The sequence below is a fragment of the Haliotis cracherodii genome, unplaced genomic scaffold (genome assembly GCF_022045235.1).
Source record: "Haliotis cracherodii isolate W230 unplaced genomic scaffold, xgHalCrac1.p SCAF_4, whole genome shotgun sequence".
Classification (NCBI taxonomy): Eukaryota; Metazoa; Mollusca; class Gastropoda; order Lepetellida; family Haliotidae; genus Haliotis; species Haliotis cracherodii.
Genome location: NW_027266297.1, coordinates 4,014,049 through 4,034,288, shown reverse-complemented (window position 1 = coordinate 4,034,288; position 20,240 = coordinate 4,014,049). Strand labels below are relative to the sequence as shown.

At 38.1% G+C, this 20,240-nt stretch overlaps 2 protein-coding genes across 3 annotated transcripts in view; one reads left to right on the top strand and one right to left on the bottom strand.

Annotated features, from left to right (window-relative positions):
• Positions 1 to 3,653: 3,653 nt before the first annotated feature.
• On the bottom strand, positions 3,654 to 14,993 carry LOC139478626 (minor histocompatibility antigen H13-like). 2 transcript variants are annotated; one of them, XM_071261184.1, is made up of 11 exons: positions 14,794 to 14,993; positions 14,053 to 14,163; positions 13,634 to 13,716; positions 12,785 to 12,873; positions 11,738 to 11,823; positions 10,818 to 10,943; positions 9,986 to 10,043; positions 9,509 to 9,629; positions 8,438 to 8,540; positions 7,908 to 7,993; positions 3,654 to 6,603 (listed from the first exon to the last, which is right to left on the bottom strand). In XM_071261184.1, exons 1-11 carry the CDS (start codon positions 14,980 to 14,982, stop codon positions 6,519 to 6,521), a joined length of 1,137 nt encoding a protein of 378 aa, XP_071117285.1. In that variant the 5' UTR covers positions 14,983 to 14,993; the 3' UTR covers positions 3,654 to 6,518. The 2 variants fall into 2 exon arrangements, with proteins under 2 accessions (XP_071117285.1, XP_071117286.1); XM_071261185.1 differs by having other exon boundaries at positions 14,053 to 14,151.
• A 237-nt stretch (positions 14,994 to 15,230) lies between these two features.
• LOC139480179 (uncharacterized) overlaps positions 15,231 to 20,240 on the top strand; it is a 42,271-nt gene continuing 37,261 nt past the window's right edge. Inside the window, exons 1-5 of the mRNA XM_071263210.1 lie at positions 15,231 to 15,627; positions 16,182 to 16,272; positions 17,978 to 18,145; positions 18,761 to 18,873; positions 19,383 to 19,526. Coding sequence (XP_071119311.1) covers positions 15,277 to 15,627; positions 16,182 to 16,272; positions 17,978 to 18,145; positions 18,761 to 18,873; positions 19,383 to 19,526 — 867 coding nt within the window. The 5' untranslated portion in view covers positions 15,231 to 15,276. The remainder of the gene's footprint in view (positions 15,628 to 16,181; positions 16,273 to 17,977; positions 18,146 to 18,760; positions 18,874 to 19,382; positions 19,527 to 20,240) is intronic.

Genomic DNA, 20,240 nt, shown 5'->3' with positions numbered 1-20,240 from the left:
ATCTTTTTAATTTTTTAAACAAATATATAACCCGATCCTTTCCCCTATCATGAAATGAATCCACATTATTTTTTTATTCTACATATAAGACAATGTGATTAGAATGAAAAAAAATAATTATTCCTCACCGCTTCCGCGTTAAATACAACGAAACCTCCTTCACTTGGACATGAAGGAGGATATGTTTCACAACTCTCATATTACATAATTTGACAACTCTATCGGTCTCCATTGTTAGCTTAGTCCAATGCTCGTTTTCATAAAGGTATAACACATTTTCAGAAACTTTAACCGCGTTTTAAAAAGCCGAAAATAACTAAAAGTCTAAAAGATGAATAAAAAGTGTCACAAATGAAACGTGATGTTTTTAAGAAAGACAAGACTCGGAAAGCAGGTTGTACTCAAGGTAAAACCACTGTTTATCTGCTCGCTTAAATAACATGATGCATCAGACTGCGGGTTATGACGACGTCTACCGACGGTCACCAGACCACGGAGAGTTGCCCCCCTTATTAAACAAAGTGAAGTTACATCCGTTGCCACAACTGGCAATGTCATTAAAATCAGCTCTTAGTTTTCCGTACCTCTAAACTTTGTTTAGTGATAGCGAGGACTAGGATCTGAATTTAATGAGATTGCATAACTGGATTTGTACACATGTACCAATACAATAGACATGTAACACAAATTTCATAAATTGATTTGTTTCCAGGATATTTTGAAACTGCGTATTTCCTCACAGTGATAACATTTGCAAGCTCGCGTTTGAACTGTACAATCGTTCAGCAATCTCACTTCACCACATCTGCTACCTCTATGGGTTGAGATCTGTCATGAGACTGGGTCATTCAGTGATGTGTTATGATGAATGACATGATATTGTGGTACCCTGTGCCGTATACCCCTGGGTCCTCCTCATGCTAAATGTACGTCGTTTCTGCTTGTTTGGTGCCGCGCTCAGCAATATCCCAGATATATGACAACAGCCTGTTTAGATTAACCAAGCCATAGAGCCTGACCGCTCGAACCATTTAGTCGCCTCTTACAAGAACAGGTTGCGAAGGACGTACCGTATTTCCTTTATTAGAATGCCAAGTGTCTAATGTTTAATGCTGACACAGTGGCAACTCACCACCTTACCGAATCCCCAATTCTACAGTCATACAAAGGATGCATTTGCAGGAGACAGACATCACCAACAATTCACAGTATATTATATAGGAAACTGTTGTCTTGAGACCTGGCGTCTCACAGAAGCGCAGTTTCAAGTTTTGGACAGAGCGTATACATGTGAATGACCCGGCGTGTTTTGGAGACTCGGTATCTATGGTATCTAATAGAGGAAATACGGTATTCTCACCCGGAATTCCAATCGGTCACTTCCAAACATATTGACACTATCATGACCATAATAAAAATAACCTATTTTGATAATTAAATACTGATTATATTTACATTACTAAACAGGATGAGGGAATTTAATGTCGCTCCCGTTACCAGGACTGGGGGAGGTGTCAAGTGACCGATGGTAAGATAGGGTCATTACATTTTAATCCTGTACTTGGACCAACAAAAGGCTTCACCATTAATGGATTTCCCACGTGACTGATGATGTTAAAATGATAAGTCGGTAGTGAGTCGGCGGGGGAGAAAATCTAATAATTAATATACATTGTATGATGACTTTATCTACAGTATGCCTGAACAGGTTTTCGTACATTCGGAGCATACAAGTGGTGAATTGTAAGTCTCATATTCTCAAGAGGCGTCGGACAAATGGATTTGATCGGGACTGGTCCACTGGGGTAACAAGCATTGGATTGAGGGAGAAGTCAACCGTGGCATGTGTGATTCTAAGGTATATGAGAAATGGGGTGAGACCAGGGGAAAATATATATCGAATTTCGTTAAATAATTCATTTAGCTAATGTCACCATGTTAAGTACAGACTGTAAAACCAGGTGATACTTTTGTTGAAATATACATTTTCCAAACTGAAGTACCTTCTAATTAATGTCTCACGTGCTTCCTCTTTGATCGCCTTTTCTCATCTATTGTTGATTAGTGCTATTACGTCGTTTTGACGTGGTGTTTATGTTTGTGTGTGTGTCGTGTGTCAGTGTATTTAACTCAAATCATGAACCTGTTCGTTTCGATGGGTTTTTACGAAGTAAACCTAATTACATTATGAAAATATAATAGTACATGTATCTTAAAGAGCGCTGTTTCCTTCTTTTTCTGATCGAAACACGCCATATTCGTTGTCTACTTTACGCATTGTGTTGACTGGTTCCATTCCCAAGAGGCTTCCCTTTTGGCATGCGGTATTCGGCGGTATTCGGGGGTATTCGGGACGCAAATAAAAAGGTATCGACTGTATTTGGGACGCAGAGTCAATATTTTTTTAATAATAATAATTGTGTACGTAAATTATATATAATTTCAAATCGCACCTTTTATGACCAAGATACGTGTTCTATAGGATTTCGTCTTTGATATACATTCTGCCTTTGTCGAGAGAATTCAGACGTGCTTTTGAGATTTGTGTTAAGTTGTCTTCGCGATTCCGGGTGATCAAATGAGATTCAACTAATGTGAAAAATTTGATGATTCCCCCATGTCATTAGGTTTTATGACAAACATTTTGTAGACATTCTTATACCGAAGCCCCACCACGCATGCAATCTGAATCATGAGAACACCAAATTCAATCAAATTATGATGCAATGTGATTAATTCAGAAATCCTATCTTTGTACTCCATGGAGTAATTGGTGTTGCCCAGTTGCATTTTTCCCATTAATCGACATGGCTGGGGGTCAGTCTTGTCCTTATGGAACAAATGTTATATTTTGGAGAACACTTTCTTGGTAAAAGTACAGATTCTAGTGCTTTTGGGGGTCAAGTCCCATCCGGGGATTCGAACCTACACTGCCAGAGTGAAGCACCTAAATCGCCAGTACTCTGTCAGTGTGGGTTCCAATACCGAAAGGGACTTAAGACCCCAAAAAAGTACTAGAAAGTGTCATCTCAAATACAACATTTGTTACATTTGACCATTTTCTAAACGGCATTGTGTTCATTGTCCTTATGGACTTGGTCGAATCCGATTGGCAAATATGTCACATCCTCACTGATCTTGTCATATTAAAAACAAACTATAACATAAAACTAAATTATTTTGTTATGACACGATTTCAATTTTTTTTTTACAAAATAACTGATTAATTGGCTAACGAAAACATATTGTTTCCCGAAATATTTACATTCATTTTTTACATTGTGAGTTCACTCCCCTTTTCCAAAAGGTGACACACTGCTCTATCCACTCACCCCTCTATAAACACACTGCTCTATCCTCTCACCCCTCTATACACACACCGCTCCATCCACACACTGCTCTATCCACACACACCCCTCTATACACACACTGTTGTATCCACACACTGCTCTATCCAAACACCTCTATAAACACACTGCTCTGTCCACTCACCCCTCTATACACACACCGCTCTATCCACACACACCCCTCCATCCACACACTGCTCTATCCACACACTGCAGAGACTATTAAGTAAGCTCTTACATCATCAGGGCACAATGGGGAATTCTCACCACAGAATAATCTGTCAAAAAAAACGAAACTCATGCATCTGTTAAAGGTATTTTTTATTTCAGAAATAATGTCTTTATTTGAAATCTTGTCCATTTTCAGGTAATACAACAACTTCCCTAACCTAATTAAATTATCAACATGGTTTCAACAAACACAAAAACACTGTTGCTGTAGTTTCAAAGTTATCTGAAGACAAACAGATATTCATAATCAGATAAAAGTGTAAACAAAAATCATTTGCAATAAATGACAAATCCCAGACAACAGAAAATCGCAGAAACAACAATGACCCTCAATCAATAAACATGAATATATCCACAAAGCAAAATAAATACATATCAAAATGTTTAAAATACTATCTGCCCATTCATTCAAACTCTGCTGAGAGAAATTCAACCAAATTTGGAAATTCCCTGTCAACACTTCTAAGGCTTGTATACATCACCCAATACATATGGCTGACATGCCATGTAATAGTTAGGCGTATATTTCACTCAGGTAATGAAGTAAGCCCTATACTTTGCACATGAATTTTGTGCGATCTACCCTTGACCAAACATGAGTGAGTGAGTGAGGTGGGTTTTACGTCGCTTTTAGCAATATGTATTTTTTAGAGTAAAAATATCATTTATACTTATCCTGACTCATACACATGAGTATGAGTCAGGACAAGAAAAAATATATATATACCACCAATATCACGGTGGGGGACACCAGAAGTGGGCTTCACATATTGCAGCCATGTGGGGAATCGAACCCAGGTCTTTGGCGAGACGAGCGCGAATGCTTTAACCACTAGGTTTCCCTACCACCCCTTGCCCGACAGTGAAGTAACATGAAGAGGTTGCAAGGCCATGGCACATGCTGCACAAGACGTATGCTGAGCACTCATTGGTCTGAGGACTCGCAGGATTCCCTCCGCTGGAACCAGGCAGGGGTTCATTGGTTGAAAATAGCGACTACACTGCAAATGAGTGTATGTATTCACAGTTGGTTTGTGAGTGTATACACTGTGTATACAACCCATGAAGTATTGACAGGAAACAGGATCAATAAGATGGAAGGAGCCATGGTAACACTAGGATTATGTAAGTATCAATTTTGGTAACATGGCTGTATTCACCACAGATGATATATGGAAAGGCTTCCTTAAAGTGAGTGTATAATAATTAATGCAATGTCGGCAATGTAGCTACCTGATCAAGATAAGTTGCAGTGCCATGATTTCAACATGTTCAAGGGAAGTAACTCAACAATCACTCGTAAAGACGCCCTCCGACACTCACAGCAGTGATTTCCTTTCTACACTGCATTAAACAATATCCTTGTGAATATACTATCAAGATAGTACTGAGAACGATCTAACCCAAACATGACCACATACATCCAAACCATTTTAATAAATGTATCATTTGAAGATGAATGAAATATAACACTATTGGGACAAAATGAAATGCTTGAAAGCCAGAAAATAAGACTTTCTTTTGGCATTAGTTATGTTTCATGATAATATGGCACTCATAAAGCAAAGCATGAAAGAAGCAATCTGTTCTACTAGGGTTTTATGGTGGGAAATAAGAATAAACCATAGAAATGTGTGGATTATTGTGCCAAAACAAGTTCTGGTATCAAATACTATTTGGTTTAAAGGCACATAGTAATGTTCTGTAAGGAAAAGACGTTACCGGTATGCTTAAATTAATTTAACATAAAATAACATAGAAAAGATTAGACAACTAATGGAGCCCATGTGAAAACCCCAAGATAGACAGGTTATTGTAACCAACATTTGGCTACTTTTCTAAAGTGCCTGGTAGGCGCAAGAGGAGACGAACCTCTGTTCACACAAACAGAAATACAATCTGTAGCACACATAAATCATTCAACTTGAACAATACATTTAGAAAGGATTTAGAAATCCTTCAGCTGCATCATGCTTCAAGGACGTCATCCCACCCAAAACATGACACATAATTCGTTCCTACAACCATGCACTCACAACTATGCTTTGCTCAAAATCAAACAGTAATGTAAGTCCAGAATCATTTATCATCCCAACCACAAACTATTTACATGAAAATTTATCAATAATTGTTTTATTGATTGTATACATGAGAAACCCTTTTACCAGATTACATAATTTGCATGAATACTACTTTACCAAATCTCTTAGTATGTCATGACAATCACTATATGATAAACATGCTTTCATTTCTCCCCCTGTTGGTGACATCCTCGTGTTCCTGATCAAGTCCTATCAGACCACACTTCCTCCTCTCGTTAAAGCCACACATACAAAATGACATGATAAACAAAAATAACGTGAGAGAAAGTTAACAAGGGTCAGAAAACAAAATAGCAAAACAAACGCCTGTGTAATGGTGAAAGGAAAGTGATATTATTTCTTTTACAAGAGACTTGTTTGTTAGTAGCTACTTTTCTTTACATCATGAAGGGAGCTTCTCAATGCACTTTTCATTATTAACTATCACAAAATATATCCGACATGTTATGCTTATGAACTTAAAAACATTGTCAAGGTATTATGGCAACGATCAAAGACCTATCTTAATCCAGATAAAAGTACAAAATGAAGTTATCCTTAAAATGTATTTGAGAGCGTCGAGATGTTACGGTCACACACCAACCACATCCACATCATCAAATTAATGCTTCACAGCAGTCAGGCAAATAAACATTCAACATTCCTTCTAGAAGCTAACAGCTCCTTTGAAGATGTCCAGTTGTCTTTCTATTAGACAAAAAAAAATAAACATTAGCAGAAATATACAGAGGTTTGCTAGAGTGGCCCCTCTTTACAGCATCCTAGTATGACCAGAGTTGTCCATGAATGAGTCCCTGGAGTCAGGCAGTTTGATTTAGACTTTCATCCGTACATCCTATCACTTGTCTTTCTTTACTTCTGCCTTTTTCTCTTCTTTCTTCTCTCCTTCCAATTCCTCTTTCTGTTCTGAGTGATCTTCATAACTGTGTAGAAAGCAGAACTGCTGTGTAAGCATCACATAGTAGCAGCAAAACCCTAATAATATTACCAACCTTTTGATATCACTTTGGACTTTTATAAGTTGTAGCAGGATCACAAGGGTACATTGGGCTTTATGCGTCCAGCGTTAGGTTTTATTATTAAAACAAATTCAAAATTGATAGAAAACAGCTGTTCCATTGAGATGAGATTAACCTGTGCTACATGTATGTCATGTGACTTTTACTGACTCAGAAAAAGTGTTTGGCTTTTTGCTTCAAAGCGGGGTATAAGAGATTTATACAGCCTCTAAGAAATCCATGTGCAGCCTCACCTGTTCTTGGCGGGGTATAAGGGATTAATTCTCCCACTGAGAAATTTATTTTCCTCTAAGGTTGGATACATAGTATTTTATCAAGACCACATGGACCAATCAGATCTCATAATTCTGGCATAGAGGTACGATAAAAATTTGGATTTCTGCAGTAACAATGGTAACAGATGGGTACGATATGTGTTGTGGGTTGGTTTTGTTTGCAAGTCTTCCAAACATTCAAATGTTATATATTTGTTAGCATAATTCCTTTTCCAGTAAAGTAATATAACATAAACAAGTTGTTAACATAACAGCTTTTGATGCTTAGTTTCATGTTCTATGCTGAATAAGTGTGATAAAATATTTGTTTTCATTTTCTAATACCCTTAAATATGTAGAAACTCAACATGCCATAATAAAGATATGCAAACATCCTGTGCAACATCATGGAAATATATCTGAACAAAGCTGGACATGTTGTCTTAACAGAAATAACAGGAAATGAAATGTACATCATTTTTTTCTCCTTAATATCATTATCTGTGAAGACCAAGGACACACGTACACAAGGATTACTGAAACAGTCATGACAAACATGACAAATGACAAAATACCTCATAAGATTACTAGTTTCTGAGGTTACAACACTTTTTCTGAACTAGGTTTTTATTCTACCAATGTGAGACTATTGTAGTATTGTACCTTACATACCACCAACACGTCCATTGACTCTACCAAGCACTCACCCCCCTCCAAGTGATGATACCTAGTGCCCCACACCATTCCCCACCCCGTACCTAACACATACCACCAACATGTCCATGTGAATCAACCCAGTGCGTACACTCTCCAAGTGACACAACCCAGTGCCCCACCCTCTTCAGGAGACTCAACCCAGTGCCCCACCCCCTTAAAAAGACTCGACCCAGTGCCCTGCCCCCTTCAAGAGACTCTAGTGAGTGCCCTGATCCCCAAAATATCCAAGTGACTGACCTGAACAGCTCCTTGACCTCTCCTCTGACTAAAGCAACAAGTATGGGTACTCCCACACAGGCCGGCACCAGGTATAGTAGGGCAGGCTGCAACAAAACACCATATGCTCTTTGAAGGGAGACCTGGCTCAAGCATCACTTTTCATCTACTAAGTCAAACTGTAGGATTCACATCAAAAGATTAACCAAATCCGCTAAGACAGTGTCTCATGCACATAATCTTGATCTGTAGACTGAACATGGGCTACTGACTGCAAATCATTGGGTCTCTATAAGCAAATTCTTACAGGAAACTCCATGAATAGCCTGATTACTTTTTTTCTAAACTATGAAAATATTTTGGTATTATGATTTGGACACATCAAGTGAATATCCATCATATCTGATCACAGCTATGACCTGTCAAAGGCTCAAATATCAGCTTTCTCACAAGTATCCAAGCAAATGTTCACATGACAATATTCCTTTGAAGCTTAATATTGAATACTGATGATTCAGGTTCAACGCCTACAAGTCATGAAAGGGAGGTACCTGTGCATGTTTGAAGAAGTGCATGACTACAATGGTGGTGAGAAGACCCAGGCAGTAGGCCACGAAGCCAGCATAGAAGTAGACTTTAGAGTTCTTCTTTAGGCTGAAACATCGATAAATTTACACAATAAGAACAAGAATGTTCTTGCAGATATTCTTAGACATCAACATCAGCATTGTCCCACACCATATGAACATGATGAACAATCTTGAAACTTTTTATGAAGAGCAACTTTTTTCATTCTTTGTTACGATGTTTCAGAGCTACTTGTTTCTCCTTCATCAGGTGAATGGATTAGTCTTCACCTGAAGGAGCAGGAAGTGGCACTAAATGTCGTGACAAAGAATAAAACAAGTTGCTATCCATAAAAAGTGCCATGTATTCATGTTCTTCCAACTTCTAGTTGTAATGCTTGTATGTAACTGGGATCCAAAACCACAGAGGATGCCATCAGAACATCACTAAGATGATTAAAACCACATCTTTTTCTATGCTTTCTCCATGATTCAGTATCACTCTCAGTCAAGATCTGACAAAAATCCATAGGTCATGTCAAGCGATCAACTAATCAATGTGGATACTTCATAATCTCAGTACGAGTCTGAAGCATACGAAGCAGCATAGCCGACTTTTGTAAACTTAAAATTAACATAAACTGGCAGTTCTGAATGAGAAATAGTAACAGTCATGGATATTTTACACTTTTTTGTTTGTTTCAGATGCATTTTTCAATCATCCATATATGACTAAATACCAGTTTGCCAATGAAGCTGTACCATTTTAGAAAGCTGAGATCTGGTTAGCTCAAAAACCCATGCAACCTTCCTCTTGATAAGGCGGTCAACGTTCACTCAGAGTTAAACTTACAGTTCCTCTTTTATGTCCCACATACCATAAGGAGAATGTGTTTGATCCTGACAAAGAGAGGTATCAAATTAAACTAAAAGATCAGATTTTGATTAAACTGTCTTCTGAAAGCTGGCAAACTTTGTATCCTGTCAGTTCTACATCAGTGTTTCCAACACTCATCAAGCTGTCTCAGGTAGACCATGGTATCCCACCAAACCTACCTGACATCAAAGCGTAACAGTAGAGCTATGTATATCCCTGGGATGACGATGTCCCCTAGGCCCAGCATCGCGAAGTTGTTGGCAGCCAGGCCCTTCTCTAGTAGATCCTGAGGGAACACCACTGAAATACAGCACAGTCAGTGAGTGACTAGAGTTTAACATTTTAAACAGTTTTCCAGCTGTATAATGTGTCCGCTATATGTGGGTGGAAAACTGAAGCAGTTCTTAAATTGTGTACCATTTTCGTGAAACTAAAACTAAAAGCATCAAATCAAGGATATCATGAGGGAAATATGGGCTATGAGCCCACAATCTTTGGATCTCTTTATCATGGTTATTGAGGAGATAACATGGCATGTATTCTCTGCATGTCTTTCACAGTTATGTTTTAGGGGTGAAGACTGATGAATTAATGAGACTGATAAACATTTCTCATCAAGCACTGTGATATAATAACAATCAATACTGTTAACTTACGTTTGATTGGCGCTTCAAATGACTTGGCAACTGTGACCATAACATTGGTTCCAAACACCTGGAAAAAGCATTGAAATAAACTTCATTTAAGAGTCAGGGAGTGGGGGAGTTGGGTTTAACGCCGCTTTTAACAGTATTCCAATCATGTCATGGTGTCAGGCTGAAGTGATGCAGGTCTTAGAAGTTCACCACATTGGTGAAACCCACGAGCACAGGTATGACGCTGACAAACCTAGAAACATAATCAGGGTGAGCCGGGATTCAAACACACAATAATAGGATTCTGGTGTGTCCCAAGGGACACAACTCTGCACAGTGAATTGCAGCACCTTAGATAACTTCCCCCAAGACATGTTAGAAATCAAACAGAATTAGACGCAGTAGCAAAGAAAACAGATAAAGCGCTGTCTCATGTGCCTGAGAACAACCAATAACTGAGATCCATGAAATCACCTTATGTGATTAAAGTGAACAGTTTGTGTTTCACTTGGGGTAACCTGGTGGTTAACATGGTTAAAGCAGTCACTCGTCACACTGAAGATCCGGGTTTGATTCCCCACATAGGTATATAGTGTGAAGCCCAATTCTGGTGTCCCTCACTGCGATATTGCTGAAGGTTGTGTAAACCATGCTCACTCTGAGTGTGGGGAGGATATCAAGGCAACCCGAAAATAATCAAGACAAACCAGTGGTTGACATTATGAGCATTATTCCATGCCACAACGACAGCCCACTAGCATGACCAGTGCCCCCAACACACACAACAGAGAGATGGGGACATATTCCACCCAGGGCCCCCCAGACTGGAGGTATATAATACCATGTGACTTACCCAGAATATGTCATACACAAACAGTCCTCCCAGGAGGATGCAGCCAGTGCTGATTCTGTTGAGGGACAGAAGCTCCACACCATTCACAGCAAAGGCAAGTCCAAATAGGTTGTTGGCCAACCAATGCTGAAAAGAAATATACAGTTAGAACCAGTTTATAGTCATACTGATTAACAGACAGCATCCTCCTCTTTAAAATATTCACAAAAACTGCATAAAATCTGACATTCGTTTTCAAATGTTATTTTTTGAATACCAAGAAGTTCTGTTTACATTTGTTCGTTGTTTAACGCCGTACTCAGCAATATTCCAGCTATATGACAGCAGTCCTTAAACAAACAAGTCTGGACCAGATAATCCAGTGATTAGCATCACGAGCATGGATCCATGCAATTGAGATACAATGACATGCATCAACTAAGTCAGAGAGCCTGCCCACCGGATCATGTTAGTCGTCCCCTAAGACAAGAATATCTGCTTTTTCAGCAAACAAGTACAAAGGATTCTTGTTTCACAAGTTGGAAGTCTGTCAGGTCCTTTAATGCTGATTTGGGTACAACCATAACAACTACATGGCCTTATACACAGGAACAGAATAAAACTTAATGAAATTACTGGTGCATACTTAATCATGTTCATATATTTTCAATAAATAGTAACCATGTGAACATAGGTCTCTTCTGTGAACTTGAAGAATGTAACTGAATATCCAATATATGCTTAACCTGAGACAAACTTCATTAATCATTACTAATCAAGGTTTCAGATCAGTTCATTCTTTTGGACATTGATTGTCATCAAAAATGCCGTTAAAATATCTTCAAATTTGGTAGAGATATAAAAGAATGTCTTTAAACAATAACAAAGCAAAGCCTGTGCTTATGCTGATTTCCACACTATATTAGTATTTCTAAACCAACCTTTTTGGCAAGATACCAGATACCAACAGCACTACACAGTCCTAGACACACTAGATCCTTTCTGTCAAATTCATAGTTCATAATTTCTGAAATGAAAAACATATAAAGCTTATAAAACCAGTGTTCCTAATTTACAGCCACTATGTGAGTGAGTGAGTTGGGTTTAACGCCGCTTTTAACAGTATTCCAGTTATATCACGGCGTGTCAGCTTAATGTGGGAGGAAAGCCCGAAGTGATGCAGGTCTCAGACGTTTACCACTTCGGTGAAACCCACGAGCACGGGTATGGTGCTGACAAACCTAGAAACATAATCGGGGCGAACCGGGATTCGAACCCACAATCATAGGTTTCTGGCGTGTCCAGGGGACGCAACTCTGCACAGCGAATCGCGGCGCCTTAGGCGACTGGGCCACCTGTACCCCCCAGCCACTATGTGTAAACATGCATTATGTAAAAATCACACAAAACAAAACATGAACCAGAGGCTACTGGCAGAGTACCATCAGTACTGGTACTAGAAAAATGTATCGTTTCAAAATCTCCATTTTGTCTTTAATTTGGCCATATTACATGTATTGGCATTTATGTGAAATCTTTACATATTACAGCCTTAACATGGTAATCCACAGGGCGAGATGATAATGTGACTGTTTACAGTCTAGCGCTTCATAGGTAGGTTGGGTTATATACTCGCCAGGGAGTTGAGAATGATTTTCACAGAGTCATTAACCAGAATACAAATGTTGTAGTGCAATGAGAATGCCAACAGGTGTGGGATGTGGTGCTATAGAAAAGTAGTTATTATTAACCACACACTGGAGACTGCTAGGAGTACCAGTAAAGCTGTAAATAGTATTTGTATGAGCAGGCATCGCTTATCACTTGTGATTATCATGATTATGAGGCTAGGCAGTAATACCTTTAAAATGAATTTAAGTTCAGTCTGTAAACCAATCTAAAAAATATAAAGTCCAGGGTCTACTGGGACAAGAAAACCTTTCTTCATTGGTTTGCATCCCTGTTCTGGATTGTAATCATCATCCTACCTTCCTTCTTGTCACCCTTCCCTTGAGTGAATGTGAGGTGGTAGTCAAGGTTGGGGAATGAAGGTGGGATAAACTTAGACACCACAGGGCTGAAAATAACAGCACCATGATTACATGATGATTTGTTTCTCAGGAAAGTGAGACATCCACAATCATGACAACCTTACATCTTAAATACCATGCATGTTTTAATGAGGAATGAGTAAAGCCACTGTCTGCTAAACTGAGATTAGTGAAAAGTTGAAAGGACTAGTAAATTTCTCTCAAAATGAACATGACACAATATAATCTGATGGATGTTTTCTAAATTACAAATTGGTCTAACATGCTTAATTCCTCAAAGTCATTATATTTTATACTGAAAATGCTGAATCGTGATGTGTTTTCCTGTAAAATATCAGCGGCACTTCCACTACATATTCATCATGTGTTATATGGTTATAACTCGGATGACCCACACCATCGTCTAGAGGCAAGGGAGTTAACTGTCCATAAAAGTCCAGTTTCCACCCTTGCCAAACTTGGCTAGAATTATTGAGCTATATTTTGGCTGGACTAACAAGTCTATGCATAGTCCAATAAAATTTGTGTAACAAAATCAACATCCGGTTTGTGAACTGCCATGCCGATTTTTATTTAATTGCAGGATTTGCAAAGCATGCGTACCATCAACTCTGCATCAAGAGATATTTGCTACATCTTTTCATGTTGTAACGTTGGCTTATGGTTAATATACAGAGGTAGTTTCAACATTAGACCAAATGTACGACGTGTGTAAAATGGTGGACAAGTTCAAACAGACAAGTTGTAACTAATCATGTCCAGTCTGATTCTGTCCATTTTGATTACCTTCCAATATGGGCCAAAGCCAGAACCCCGAGGAAAAAGAAATACACAGCTAGAAGTAAGTTTATGTACTCTTTGGAGAATAACTGCAAAACAAAAGAAAAGCAAGTTCACACATGTCAAATTTAACTTACGACATGAAATGTTGTAACAATGAAAGAGATCAAGGACTGTATAACAACTATAATGAAGTACATAGGAGTGTACACAGCTTTCAATATTGTTCAACAATATTTGTTTCAACTACATGTATGTCTGTTCACATGATTATATCGACATTATATGAAATAATTTTGAAAATTGTTGAAAGGGAACATTTAGAATATATGTTACATGGTTTAACAATGATAATTGCTACAAAAATAAGAGAGTGGTACACATGGTCAATTAAAACCAAAGTTATATTGCATGCATCTTAATACCTGGAATACAATGTAGATTCCTAGCAGAGTACAACTTGCGATGATGGGAAACATTGCTGCATCCTTACTGGACATAGTATCTGGCTTCTCACCAGACTCCTGAAATGAAATCTGTGAAAATTATCATCTGGTAATTAACATCATTAACCATGTTAGAGTTGAACATGGGTAACATATGGTTTCAGCACAACACCATAGTACAGACACTTAAGATTTTTATCCATCTCAAAACTATAACATTCCAAACATGAATATTTAGAAAACAAACATCATTACACACTGGATCATAAACATGATAAACACAGCTTTATATCAATAAAAGCCTGTCCTCCCTTGATTAGTGTGTTTGAAAACAAATCTTTCTCAATGTTTTGCAGGAGAATCACATATGGTAAGTTTCCTTATGGACTTATACTGCTGACGAAAATACGTGACCCAAGATAAGTGCGTCAAAAGTCATTTCAGTACTTCAAACAATTTTGAACTTGCATATTCTAGATTAGATAGACTAATTTCAAAATTTAATAAGCCCAATTCCTTTCCAGATGTTAATAAACTGAAACATATGGATTCCACAAAAAATGAGCATGGGTAAATTAAAATAACGGTAAGACATTTTGCAAACATTAACATGCAAGATCTACATGGCAAAATTGATTTTAAAAACCTTAATCAACACAATAAGAAAAACCTCCATGTTGTCAACATGGTCGTGACGAAATCCGGAAAGCATGGGAATACCTTTTGCTCCTTATGGTGTTTCACAGAACGGAAGGCACCAACAAAAATCGGGAAAATAGCCATCAGAAATAGGCTGGTGTATGCAACGGCCATACCCTCTGGTGTGGCCGGGATTTTGGCTGTTGCATTTGCAAGAGTATCATTATTTGTCTCATTGAGAACCGGCTGGACTGTCACGCTTTCGGCCATGTTGATTCTACGTCTGCAATCACCGTCATCATCTCGTAGCCCGAGATCTCATGTGACTTATGTTTTACCCATTCTTCCACTAAATTACATTTTTCATGTATCACTATGTCTTAAAAAAATTCTGTAATATGACAGTTTTTAGATATAATTTGAAAAGATTCCCAAACATGTGCATCCCAGAATCCATCACCATTGTTTACGGAAGTCACGCTCACACTTAAACCGGTTCCACTGTTAGTACGCGAGTGTAGGTCACGCTTCAGAAGCTACACGTAATGTGTCTCACCAGTTAACATGTACTTCATCGTTAAGTTTTCGGCCTTCGCAAAGGTGTTGCTGATTGCAACAGTCGTTTCTGGTAGTAGAATTCGTGGTAATGTAACAGTCACGGAGAACGATCGTAATCAATCCACGCAAACTACATTTGAAAGATCCGGAACAGAACATGTCTTTGGGACACGCCCACTTTTAGCAGACGACGTCGTACACGACGATGAAGATATGGACATAATTAACGTATCGAGGAATTTCTTCCGCTCTACTGGCGATATAAGTGAAAAGATGAACATTATAAAAAAATATAAACAGCTCGTTATTGATAGCATTAATATGAAAAAAGAGACAATCGTTGCGGAAAAAGACAAAGTATGTTGTCCCCTTTACAGCATGCATGTTAATGTTCCTTACAAAACTTGTCATTTATGTTGTCGTTTGTATTTTAGTTGTCATCATCATCATCATCATCATCATCATCGCATTTCTTTCTGACTATGCACATATTTCTTCTGACATTTATATGATTGAGTAAAGATAATAGCCTCAGGCAACTCCAGTGTATGCATGATCAGGTCTTTTTATACTTGTATCTTAATAGTTTTTGCCAGGGCTGTGGGAAACAATTCCCATTCAGACATTTTGTACCCATCTCTTGATAATAAGCACTATATAGCTCTGCTGACTGTTTCAGTTCTTCAGATCATACATATGTAGCAGGGCGTGGAGGCATCCCACAGATGACATCCTTACCTTGTCAGCTTGCTGACAGGGTTAACCTCTTTGGTCATGTGGACAAGGCGTCATAACGGGACTGAGAAATTTTATGGCTGCAACACATGCATTTGACCATCATTAACCTGAATGTGCTACTATTCAATTCCTTATATTTCATGAATATTAATGCCTGTTGTATCTTTTTCAAGAAATCCAGCAAACATTACATGGAGAAGGATGCAGTTCTTGATGAAATATGGAATATGTACACCAAAGGCTTTCTCGTCAATAACCTAAAAGGTATGTTATTCCCAGGATTTATCCAGGATTCAAAAACTAAGTGCCTTTGAGCAGGTCTTGATAAATCCCTGTATGGCATACTAGTATAGCAGTACAGTCTGTGCCAAAGGTTTTGAGTCTGCAGCATACATTTTAGTGCCATTATTAGCTAAGATTATGAGACAGAACCTCATATTAATTACACAAGACTTTGGACTAGTGGACCAAGTTGGAAATTGGAACAATCTTCAGATGCCACTGTAATAAAACAAGTTTTTCAAAAAAAACCATGTGTACAAACAAGACAGGATGCATACTAGCGCTGTTACGATTCACTTGTGTATTCAGTGAATCGAACCCTATCCCTTCATGAATTTGAATTCGTTATCCGTGGTCACTAGAATCGAAGATTTACAAAAGAAATTAAAAAACTGCAACCATGAATATGCAGTCATGTGCATTTACATACCATGTACCTAAAAATATCCATAAGAACTTATTATATGCATAGATTTCTTAAAAAAGACAACATTCTTATGGATTTAATTTGACAGTAATGTGGTCACTGGTCATTGTGGCATTTGAGCAGATGCTAGTACTGAATAAGTGCAGTACATGAATGTATACTATAATAATAATTAACACTGTCAACTAGGGATGTGCGGTTTTATCGGTATACCGGTATATTGCAATACAAATTCATCACGATACGTATCGCGATACGTTTTTGGCGTATCGGTTTTTCCCTCATTATTCAAACTGTGACTGACATGTATATGCCATGATGTATAGTCTTACTTTATTAAATCAAAACAAAGACAAAACAAATGCTTCATACTCTTGATTGAAGATAAAAATAATAGTACAATTTATTAAAATTGGTTCATAATTTTGACCAAATTGTTAACATTGCAGCTTTCATATTAAAATTTGTCAAAGGGATATGAAAAAAAGCTTTTCTCTTGGTAGAAATTATTTCCCAATATATTGCAATAATATTGCAATATGTTTTTGAAATATTGCAATATATCGCAATACACTTTTTGGTCCAATTCCCAACCCTACTGTCAACATGGTCAAACCATGGGAAATCATTTATTTTGTTATCGTTTCACTGAATGTAAGAAATAATTTATCAACTGCTGACTTGATGTATTCGTGAATTAATATTCGTATTCATTACCCTATATTCGTGATACGTATCGTATTCCGCTCACAGTGTATTCATTTCAGCCTTAATGCATAATCAGAACTCAAATAATGTTGTATCGCAAATGGAAATGAAACCTGGGGGAATAATGTAAATATTTAATAAAAGTATACAGATATTCTTTTTACAAATAGATTTTGTGTGTGGGTTCGAGTTTAGGTTCGCCCTGATTATGTTTCTAGGTTTGTCAGCACCATACACATGCTTTTGGGTTTCACCAAAGTGGTAAACGTCTGAGACCTGCATCACTTTGGGCTTTCCTCCCACATCAAGCTGACATGCAGTGATATAAGTTGAATACTGTTCAAAGCGGCATTGACCAGACTTACTCACTCACTTTGTGAGTGTTAACAGTTGGCACATTTATATCATCCATCTTTTTTAAGTATAAGTTCAAGATCATCAAAATCATTTTTGAAATATTGCAAAAAATTGTTATGAGGAATATTTGAATAACCCATTATTTTTGCTTTGGATGATATAACAATATGGAGCAGATACTCTCTCATTGTTCAGATCCGACAATGTCTGTGACGGGTGAGCCAGTGGATTACTGGGATGTTATGAAGGGGGAGGTTCTACCTGGCAGTATTCTTGAAATTGGTGGGTGCCAGGTGGCGCTGAAGGCTGCCAGACAAAACCAGAAAAGAACGTCCATTTCTGTTCTCCTCAAACATGATGGTGGTAAGTAGACTGTGCCAAACTTACGATTCTGTTGCTCACTACTTGTCTCTCGGTGTTATTTCCAGTAACTTTCATTGAACATAAATATCAACTGGTGAACTTACTTAACCAAACTTTTACCAAACTCAAACTTTGGCAAGTGGCAAAAGTCAAAGGCTGTGGAAGAGTCATCACAATAATTTGACTTTGATACCTCATTCGAAGGCATGGGTGGCCCAGTTGTCTATGGCACTGCAATTTGTCTTGCAGAGTTGCATCCCTTGGGCACACAAGAAACCTATGATTGTGGGATTGAATCCTGGTTCGCGCTGATTATGTTTTGAGGTTTGTCAGCACCATACCAATACTTGTGTGTTTCACCCAAATAGTAAACATCTGTGACCTGCATCATTTTGGGCTTTCCTCCCAAATTAAGCTGACACCCCATGATATAACTGGCTTAAACGAGGGTGGGTGGGGGGTGTGATGGGGGAAGTCCTAGGGTCCTTCAGGTTTGCAGTTGTAGCATTGAATCTAGGGACTAAAACGTTTAACTTTTGACTTTACTCTCATGACAAAGGACCACTAAACATTCAAACTTATTTTTTGATGTTCACTTCAATTCGTGTACTTCAGTTGAGGGTGTACGTTGTTCATGTTCCAACAAGGATGTCCACAACCTGTATGAGGCCGCCTCCACTCCCTCCCTGACACAAGCCTACGTACAGGATCTGTACTCTGACTACAAGGTGAGAAGCAGCTGATAAGTCCAAGTGAGGCAAGACACTATAACTGTTTGATGATTCTGCCAACCCTAAAATATGAAAAGTGGAAAATAAACATAATATGAAGCAGGGTTAGAAACTAACAGTTTTCGTCCACTAGTCCTTATGATGATAACATATAGCAAAACCCTTAAAATGGGTCAATTTCTACTGGTCCTTAGGATACTTTTACTATTTGGCAGTTTAATAAGGACGATAGGGCTAGTGCCAATTTCTAATGCTGTGAAGGTCACTCTTTTTTATTCAGTCAAATGCAAATGTGCATGTTCACCACGCAAAGATTTTCCTACCAAAGGTGAACTGCAAGAAAATAGGGACCCCCTGAATCTGTAACTTTAACATTGGGATTAGAACGAGGGTGCCAAGACGTTCATGCTTAGTTCTGAACGCTGCTAATTACTACTGCTCTCTGATTAGAATATTATATCTGACTTTTCTTTATATCTGACTGTATCATATCTGGAGTGTTACAGATTTTGTTCAGCAACATAGTGCTGACAAACTTTACCTCTCTGAGCTACAACCTCCTACCTCACGAATATGTTGGGCTGCTTGCAATGGTCTTCTCAATGGCCAAGAAAATCTTCATCCCTGGCTTTTCACTATCAAAGTCACAGGTATGTACTGGAAGCAATTGTATCACTTGAGTTGCACATTTCCATTTCAAAACAATGATTTGTGTTTAGATTCATGCAATTATTTTCTTATTGTGAGACTTTTTCCAGTTAATTACAGACTTCACAACTTTGTTCTCAATAAAATCAGATGTTTTACTCCAATATGATACCTTCCTCCCCGAAGATCTCAGGCCCACTCCACAGAAGGTCGCATGAGGTGAACTTGTAATCAGCCAATCAGTTGCCACCTCAAATCAGTTTTAAAACCCACACAGAATGCAAATATTTGATTGTAGTCTGTATTGGGTGTAGATGCCAAATCACTCAGAAATGAAAGGGTATATGAAATATCCACAACAATATTTGGTGATGCCTTTATCGTTTACATTCAGAACAGGCTGATTAATTTCATTATCGATATACCGAAATCAGATATGGTGGTCTGAAATTTAGAAGTTGATTAGCCAGTTTTCTTGACCATCCATAAGTGTCCTCAGATCTACGCTGATAGATCGTATAGGAGTAAAAGATCTGATTTTAATGAGACTGACAAACTGAATGTGCTATAATGAAGTTCCGTTCTCTGGCATTTATCTCTTCCCACATAACATACTTATCCAAACAACTTCATGGCAGATAATATTAAAATAACAATGAGCTACTCAAATATATTTTTGAACTGACTGATTTTGGTGAGCATAAGTCAGAAACCAT